Genomic DNA, 8,871 nt, shown 5'->3' with positions numbered 1-8,871 from the left:
CACGTCTTTAATCCCAGAACTCCGAACGCAGAGGGAGGTGGATCTCTGTGAGTTTGAGGCCAGCCTGGTCTACAGAGAGAGTTCCAGGACAGCCCGGGGCTACACAGAGAAACCCTGCCTCAAAATAATAAATAAATAAATAAATAAATAAAATTGGTTTTTAGTGCTAGGAATTGGAGTCGGTGTTTTTAATTTTTTAATGTAGTTAGCATGTGTTCAGTCACTGTGCTATACTCTGAAACCCTAAACTGAAATCATGTTTGAGATGTATATAGCTGAGGCTGGCCTTAAATTCACAGTTGTTGTGCCTTAGCCTCCTAAATGCTGTTTTTACAGACTTGAGTAGCAACTATGGCTCTGCTTTATTTATTTATTATTTATTTATTTATTTATGTGGAATTTTGTTTTAATGGGAAGGTCAACCCAGGTTGACCTTGAAACAGACACGAAGCTAGGCTAGCCTCAAATGTTTGATTGCTTGGTCCTACTGCTCCAAGAAGGTTAGTGGCATGCACTATGATCAATTTCGTTTCTTTCTTTCTTTCTTTCTTTGTTTTTCTTTCCTTCTTTCTTTTCTTCTTCTTCTTCTCGACAGAGTCTTTTCCTTGTAGCCCAGGCTGGCTCCAGATTCTCTGAAGTCCAAGTGCTTGAGCCACAACTAGCCTGAAACCATTTTAGCATCTGGTTTGCCATGTGTTCAATTCTTACTTTTATCCTTACTTTCTTGGTTGAGAATGTAACAGTGGTGGGACGTGGTGGGGCGTGGTGGGGTGTGGTGGGGCGTGATGGGGCATGGTGGGGCACAGTGGCACACATCTTTAATCCCGGGGGGGGGGGTCTGGGAGGCGGAGGCAGAGGCAGGTGGATGGCCAGCCTGATCTAGTTAGTGAGTTTCAGGCTAGCCAGGACCACACAATCAAACCTTGTGTGAGAGGGGGATGGGGAGCGGAAACACACAGTCAGTGTAACAGCAGCAACTCAATATTAATGTAACTCATAATCTAGAACAAAATGGAAGGCACATAAGGCAGATTTCCTCTCTTGCTTGTGCCAAGGAGACTGTAAGAAAAAGATCAGGGCTAAGGGGCTGGAGAGGTGTTTTGTTGGCTACATTCCTAGGGCTGTATGGGGTTTTTAGCTGTCTGAAAGGCTAGGTGTCTGTGAGCTTATTAAACTCCTAACACAGTTTTGGTTTTCCTGAGACAGGGTCTCACTGTGTAGCCCCGGTTGTCCTGGAAATTGGTAGACCAGGTTGGCCTCCAACTGACAGAGAGTGCCTGCCTCTGGCTTCTGAATGCTAAAATTAAAGACCATCACTGACCGGCTTTATTTATTTATTTTTGTTGGTTGGTTTGGTTTGGTTTTCCCAGTGCAGGTATTACCTGCTTCATCTTGCCGCTCATATGAGCACACTGCAGCTCGCTGTGCTTACAAGGAAAAACTCTCTTCTTTGTCTTTAACTCACAGACTTCCCCTCTGCTTCATTCATTGGTCCACCCAAAGCACTCGGATGTTCTGCACAAACATGACTGTCTTCGCTACCACTTTCCATTGAGGAGTCTTAATGTGGCAATCTGTCCCTGGTTCGACTTGCTCATTCCCTCCCTTCTCTGTTAATTACTCTTTTACTAATTAATTTTTTTTGTATGTGTCTTTGACCCAGTGGGTTCCCGGGGAATCCTTTTTCCCTCAGCTTCACAAAGAGGCTGAGAGGGAAGGTGTTAAACATAAAGCCGGGGGAAAAATGATAGGCTGAGAGTAGCTCTAGGGGTCAACTTGAAACAAAGATTTACCCGTGTATATGCGGTACTCACTTCAGAGTAGTAGAGCTGAGGGCAGGGGGGCATCAAGCAAGACACGCCCATCCTTTGGTATTCCTTTTTCTGCTCACTCACCACCTTCACACATTAGAATCAATCGCTCGTGTCTCACACACTCTGATTCCATTCCTGCACACCACCATCTCACGGTCCCGTACCCGGCACCCTCTACAATCTTTTGTGTGCTACTAGGGGCCATCTCCTGCCCACTCAACGCCCGCACACCTCTAACCCCTTGCGGAGCTCTTTCTCTGCACACTCCCATTGTGCACACACCTCTGGGCCTCGTTACACCTGCAGCCTCTGACGACTCACCTTCCATCCTCACGCCCACCCGCGCGCGCACACACCTATTCTTCTACCAGGGTACACACTCCCCTTCCTTAGCCACTCCCCTCCTTCCTTGTCTCGCACACTCGCCCCGCCCCTGGGGACACCTGCTCGTGCTGGGCAGGGCGGGGATGCGCAGCCGCGGCCCCTTCTCCTCCGCTCCCCCTCCCCGCCCCACCCCTCCCTCCATCCCTCACCGGCTCCCCGGCTCCCGCCCCGCCCGCCCGCCGCTCCGGGGGGGTCTCCGCCGCCGCCGCCGCCGGAAGGAGCCGCCATTTGCCACCGCCGAGCGCACGGGCCGAGCCGAGCCGGATCCGGGAGTCGGAGCGGGACTGGGGCTGGGAGGACGGCGATGGGGGGCGGCCCCGCCGCAGGAAGACCGGGGCGCGTAAGCCCCGGCGCCCGGCCGGCTCCGGACCCCGACCCGCGGGGCGCGGCACCCTGAGCCCCTTCCCCGCCCCCTGCCCCTGCTCGGGCCATGCCTGTCCACCCTGCCATCCCCGGGCTGATGGCCCTCTCGGCCCTGCGAGCCCTGGAGCCCCGGCGGTGGCAGCAGTGAGCGGCGCTTGCAGGCCGCGGAGACCCCGGCCCGGACCGGCGCTCCCGCGCGCGCCCCCTTCCCGGCCTTGTCCTCGCCCCTCCCCCAGCCGCCCGGGAGCCCCCCTCGCTCGCCGCCCCCCGCCCCCCGGTGCCCGGACGATGCTCAAGTCTCGGCTCCGCATGTTCCTGAACGAGCTGAAGCTGCTGGTGCTGACGGGCGGGGGGCGGCCCCGGGCCGAGCCGCAGCCCCGGGGGGGCGGGGGAGGCGGCTGCGGCTGGGCGCCCTTCGCTGGCTGCTCCGCCCGGGACGGCGACGGCGACGAGGAAGAGTACTACGGGTCGGAGCCGCGGGCCCGGGGCCTGGCCGGCGACAAGGAACCGCGGGCCGGACCCCCGCCGCCGCCCGCGCCGCCGCCGCCGCCCCCAGGCGCGCTGGACGCCCTGTCGCTGAGCAGCAGCCTGGACAGTGGGCTCCGAACCCCCCAGTGCAGGATCTGCTTCCAAGGCCCGGAGCAGGTCAGGCTTGCCCGAGCACCTGGCTGGGCGGGGAGGGGTGGGGGCGCGCACCTGGGGTGTCCGCGGAGACCGGAGCAGGGGGCGGGGCCTGGGGCAGCTGGGCGGGACCCAGGACCCCGAGTGGGAGTGGGGTGAGCTTGGCCTGTCTGGAGACTGCTGGAGTGTGTCAAGATTGGGGCAGGGGGAGTCGGGGGCTCTCAGGATGGGGTGGGGCTTTCTCCTAGAAGGGCTCAGGATCTGTGTCACCCATTATCAGGACAGCTGTTAGCACCTGCTCCCCTCACCTTAGGGTCATCGTCATTAGCTGAGGGAGCCCGTTTTTTCCGAGGTGGGCCTAGAGGAGAGTACATTTGTTCGCACCTTGAGAGGAGGGGCCGGCCAGGACCCTGCCTCACTCAGTCTCTCCTTTGGTGAGGCACTTTTTGCTCCCATTCTGCAACTTTCCACTTCATTCTAAAGAGCCTCCTTTGTTTAATTTTATAGGTAAAGTTGTCCCGGGATAGTACCGGGGGGGGGGGTGTCCCTGTGCAGTGAGAAATGACTGCTTGACTAAAAGGGACCATGTCCCACTCTTGACCGCAGAACGTCTCCCCATTGTAGTGTGGAAGCCACGATCGGTTTTATCCATCCCAGTTGGCACCAGACCTATATGCTGGAAGTACCGTGGAGTGGGTGAAGGAAGGAATAGCTCAGCTGCTCTGACTCTCCTCTCCCTCCAGATCCTTAGGGAGAGGCCGTCATAATCACCTTTGCAGTTTCTAGGCAAGGGGAGAATGGGCTTCCCTCGCACCCCAAATTGAATTCCTTTGGTTGCAGAAGTTTTTCTTGAGCTCTGACTTCTTACTTTTGTACTGCAGCCATAGCTTCTTTGCTTCTTTCTTAACCCTGCTTTGGGTTAAAAGCCGGAGCATTTAAATGTAGTAGTGTAAGCGGTTTCCTCTCCAGGAGAGCAGCAGAAGGGGTCCGGGTGTAGATGGCTGACTGGGGCCCTCCCCTCTCTTCCTCCAGGGGGAGCTCCTGAGTCCTTGCCGCTGTGACGGCTCAGTGCGTTGTACACACCAGCCCTGCCTCATCCGCTGGATCAGTGAGAGGGGCTCTTGGAGCTGTGAACTCTGCTACTTCAAGTACCAGGTCCTGGCGATCAGCACCAAGAACCCATTGCAGGTGAGGTGCCGAGAGAGGACTCAGAATGGATCCATTTTATTTGCTGTTTTCCTCCCTGTAGCGTTATGGCATTCCAAGACACTGGTCTGGCGCTATTCTAGGGACCTTAGAACAACGGAGGGAAAAAATGATGCTGGCGATGATAGTGCATGCACTCAGTTTCCTGTGTGCCGTTTGTTGTATATTAACTCTTTTAACTGGGTACCATGATTGTGCCTGTCTTTAGAAACATAGGCACTGACTCACGTAGAATTATTCAACTAGTAAGAGATGGAATTAAGATTGGAGTGCCAATGTATATGTTTGGGTTTCAAAGCTCTTGTCCAATCGTGCCTTTCTAGAATAAGCTGGACTAGTTGTCTCAGGTTAGATCACCGTATGGGGAAGACAGATTGTTCCTGTGACTTTTTGGAACATTTTCTCCCAAACAGTGGCAGGCCATCTCCCTGACTGTCATCGAGAAGGTCCAGATTGCGGCCATAGTTCTGGGCTCACTGTTCCTCGTCGCCAGCATATCCTGGCTCATCTGGTCCTCACTCAGCCCTTCAGCCAAGTGGCAGCGCCAGGATCTCCTCTTCCAGATCTGCTACGGCATGTACGGCTTCATGGACGTCGTCTGCATAGGTGAGAGGACACCTCCCTGCTCTCCCCCTACCTGCTTAGCATTGCCTGGCTCCCCGCCCATCTTTTGGTTTCATAGTCCTAACCCTACCCCTGGAGACTGTCGGGGCTATCCTGGGGCCGTCCTCTATGGCTCTGTCTTCTCAGTCTGCAGACACGAATGCTCATGGACCTGTGGCTCTGTACGTGGGCAGCGGTTCACCCTGGTTTTCTCATCCCTCTTCTTCAGGCCTCATCGTTCATGAAGGCTCTTCCGTCTACCGCATCTTCAAGCGCTGGCAAGCAGTGAACCAACAGTGGAAGGTCTTGAATTATGACAAGACCAAGGACATAGGAGGAGATGCAGGGGGAGGGACAGCAGGGAAACCAGGCCCCAGGACCTCACGGACCAGCCCCCCAGCTGGGGCCCCCAGCCGGCCCCCAGCTGCCCAGCGCATGCGGACGCTCTTGCCTCAGCGCTGTGGTTATACAATCCTGCATCTCCTTGGACAGCTACGGCCACCAGATGCCCGTTCCAGCTCTCATTCTGGTCGAGAGGTTGTCATGAGGGTCACTACAGTTTGACCTGGACTCCAGGGGCAGGGATCTCAACTCAGAGCGGCAGCCAGAGATGAGCTCTCCTGGCTGCTGAAGGTACGACCTACACAAGGTGTATGGGGCACAGCGGGCCCACCACTGAGGATCTCTGTGGACAGCCTCAAGCTTGGAGACATTGTCTGGCCTCTACTGCCCACAGAGTAGAGACACCTGGATAACATTCCAGCTCTCACCGACACCACCTCGTGCTCATCTTGAGGATGGCCGGCCAGCAGGCAGGCGGGCAAGCAGCTTTTCTTCTTGGAGAGAACCATCTTTACCTCAGCTCTAGGGCCTCCAGTCCCCTGGCTCCACCATGGTGACTTGGTAAAGGGAGACCAATGCCAGAACACAAGGGGCTGTAGACCCCCATTCCCCACCCCACGGCCACAGGGCATCTGGCAATAAGACTAGTAAACATTGACCTCCCGTTCCCTGCATGAGGGCGGGGGACTTCCCCCTGCCCCACCCCCCATTGCATGGGGGAAGGGCATAAAGAATCATTTATACGCACGTGGAGACTCCTTTCTCATGGGGGCTTTTCTGAAGGCTGGAGGGTGTGGGGAGGCTCCTCAGCACAGGTTCGGAGTCCAAGCGTGGCTGTGCATTGGTAGCTGGAGGAGGGACCCCTGCTTGCTGGCGAATAGTTCACGCTGGCCGCTAGGTGGCAGTGCTCGAGGTAGCGGAGGAAGGTGGACTCGACACCTGTGAGTTATGACTTAGAAAAAAATCTGATTCCCCCCCCCCCCCCCCCCCCCCCCCCGTCTACCTCATAGACTTGGAATGAGGCTAAATGAGGGATGGGTTAAATGCCAGTACAAAGAAAATTGGTAGTGGTGGAAAAGGGTTCTGGACTCATTGCCGTCCACTGATTTCAGGCGGTAGGTGGCATATTGTCTGAAGGGCACGGAACTTTAGCATTCCGAGTGACAGAGTTACGGCGACTGCAGGACAGTGGTTATTGTAGGAATGAGAACACTTTGATTCCCCAAACACTGGACTTGGGGCAACGCTGGAGCTACTCAGCCTGTTCTGAGAACACCTGTGTTCAGTCCTTTCCAGGGACTGCGTCCCCACAGACATGGTATGCGATGAACATGGACTCATTCGGAGTGACAGGGAAGGAGCCTCTTCCCTCACGGTTAGGTCTTTAATCCCAGTTGAAATTGTGGCAGTTCGGGGTCACAGGTTTGATCCAGGTGTGCCCAGCTAGTGCTATCACTGGAAGGTAGAAGCATAGGAGAGCTGTTGTTTATTAGAGAAACGGTTTGGGAAATGTGGGTCCGAGGGCTGGGGGTGTGGGTCCGTGGTAGGAGTGCTTGCTGGTGTGCATGAGGGCCTGGGTTTAACTCCCGTGCCACCAAAAAACTGTGTGGCTCAGCTTGAAGCTTGGTCCCTTTCTCCTGAAGCCAGTGGCTGGGTATTATATGAATGATGGTGTCTTTTCAGTGAACCATTCATAAGCAATTAAAAAATTCCTTCATACATTGCTAAAGTCAGCTCCAGAGGCATTTTTTATTATTTGTCCTCTAATAGAAGGTTCTGCTCTGCCTCCTCTTGGGAAAGCTTGGAAAAGAAATGTTTGTCTTTAACAGCCCACCTTCCCTGGAGCACAGGGAACAACCTTGTTTATACCTCTCCAGAAGCAGGGTGGGGGGGTGAGGTGACCTTTGGCTGCTGTCCATGGTGCTGGCATCAGTTTGGCTTGTGGGTGTAGGAACCAAAGCTGCGCTGGAGGTCTGACTGACTTCCAAGTGTCCTGAGAGGATGGGGCGAAGAGGGGACCAATGCAGATCTCTCCAGCTCTCTAATAGGAAATGTTTACCAGAGACACACTCCTCCACTTCTTCCCACCAGAAGACAGAGGGCTCGGACTTTATCAATGTTAATGGAAGAGCTAGTGGCGATCGGATGGGGAACAGAAAATCAGTGATTATTCTGCAAAGGAACTCAGATAAGACAAGCATGGGACTTCTGAGCCAAGCCAAGGATGTTCATGGTGGTCCTTCATGGAAGCTAGGGCATACTTAAGAACACACACACACACACACACACGTATCCATGCGCAGTCTGAGTCCCCAAGGCCCACTTTCCCCTCCAGCACCAATGGAAGTCTTGGGATGGGGCCGTGCAGCTATCTATAGAATCTGTTGCCCGTTTCTGAATTTACAAACTCTTGTCCAGGAAAGGGATCATAGCCACTGCTGTCTCTTCAGAGTGGCATTCTGCATATCTGTATAGTCACTGGGTGGCACCGGCAGGTAGACCCTTTACTGAGTTCTGGGAGACAGACCTCATAGCTTAGGCTGTACTCTCCCCTCCAGCTCAGATCTACTAAACCTCAGGTATTTTGAACTTGGTAATGGGTGAGTAGAAGCAGATACTGAATGTATAGTAGAGGCGAGAGGAGGCCTGAGGCATGTCCAAAAACCTTGGTCTCTGCACAAGGCTTCCAGGCATGCCCTGCTTCTCTCGGTCATGTCTGATTGGCTCTCCATGGGAAGTTCACCGGCTGACTTCTGTGGCTAGGGGGCCATGTCTGATGGGCCAGAGGAAGTGTGAAGCAGAAGCTACACCCAGTTAATTGGAGTGGGAGGGAAGGAAGGAGAAAGAGGCAAGTCCTGACATGGGGAGGGTAGTCTGGGCTACAGAGGGAGTGGTACAGAGTGCTGAGAGATCACGTGGATGGAGGATGAGTGATTGTGGATACATCATACGGGGAATACTGTGTGCGGCCTATGAGGGCGGCCAGAGAGTGCTAACTTAGGCAAACGGAGATTCTCTTGCCCTGGCCCTTCTCCTGCCTCAGGGCTCCAGGGTTCCTGCCCACCTCTATTCTGCTTTCATCCTGCCTGATTGACTCCATTTCCCCGCCCGTATCCCTGTCTTCCTTTGAGGAAGGGCAGAGTGGTCAGTCTAGGATGGCCTTCGATTCTGGTGGCCCAGGCTCTGAAAGCTCCTTTGTCACCAAGAGTGGAGCTGCCTCTGAGCCATCTCGGTGGATCCATCGGCACCCAGACCCACTGTACGTGGGCTTCTGTGCCTACTGTTCACCTCCGGGAAGCCCGACTAGGCTTGGCTGTTCCCACTCAGATAGAAACTCCTCTGGGTTTGTCACAACACACTCTTCCAGACAGATCGTCCAGACCGCCCCATCCTTAAGGGAAGTTACTCCCAGAGCCTGAGAAGCCAAGGTGGGAGATGGGGGTGGGAGAAAAGTAGACCCCAAACCAAGGAATAGTCTTTTATTTTAACGCTTGATAATATAAATTATTTTCAATATAAAAAAGAAGACAGGCTGGGG

At 54.6% G+C, this 8,871-nt stretch overlaps 1 protein-coding gene across 1 annotated transcript; it reads left to right on the top strand.

Moving 5' to 3' along the window:
* Positions 1 to 2,269: 2,269 nt before the first annotated feature.
* Positions 2,270 to 6,319, top strand: Marchf9 (membrane associated ring-CH-type finger 9). The gene is made up of 4 exons (XM_041677654.1): positions 2,270 to 3,206; positions 4,215 to 4,370; positions 4,802 to 4,994; positions 5,221 to 6,319. Exons 1-4 carry the CDS (start codon positions 2,850 to 2,852, stop codon positions 5,553 to 5,555), a joined length of 1,041 nt encoding a protein of 346 aa, XP_041533588.1. The 5' UTR covers positions 2,270 to 2,849; the 3' UTR covers positions 5,556 to 6,319.
* The last annotated feature ends 2,552 nt before the right edge of the window (positions 6,320 to 8,871 follow it).

This window comes from Microtus oregoni, unplaced genomic scaffold (genome assembly GCF_018167655.1).
Source record: "Microtus oregoni isolate MIOR12 unplaced genomic scaffold, Mior012 000001F_ref0000356, whole genome shotgun sequence".
In the NCBI taxonomy this organism is placed as follows: Eukaryota; Metazoa; Chordata; class Mammalia; order Rodentia; family Cricetidae; genus Microtus; species Microtus oregoni.
The sequence above is the reverse complement of the archived record's forward strand: the minus strand, read 5'-3'. Positions and strand labels throughout refer to the sequence as shown.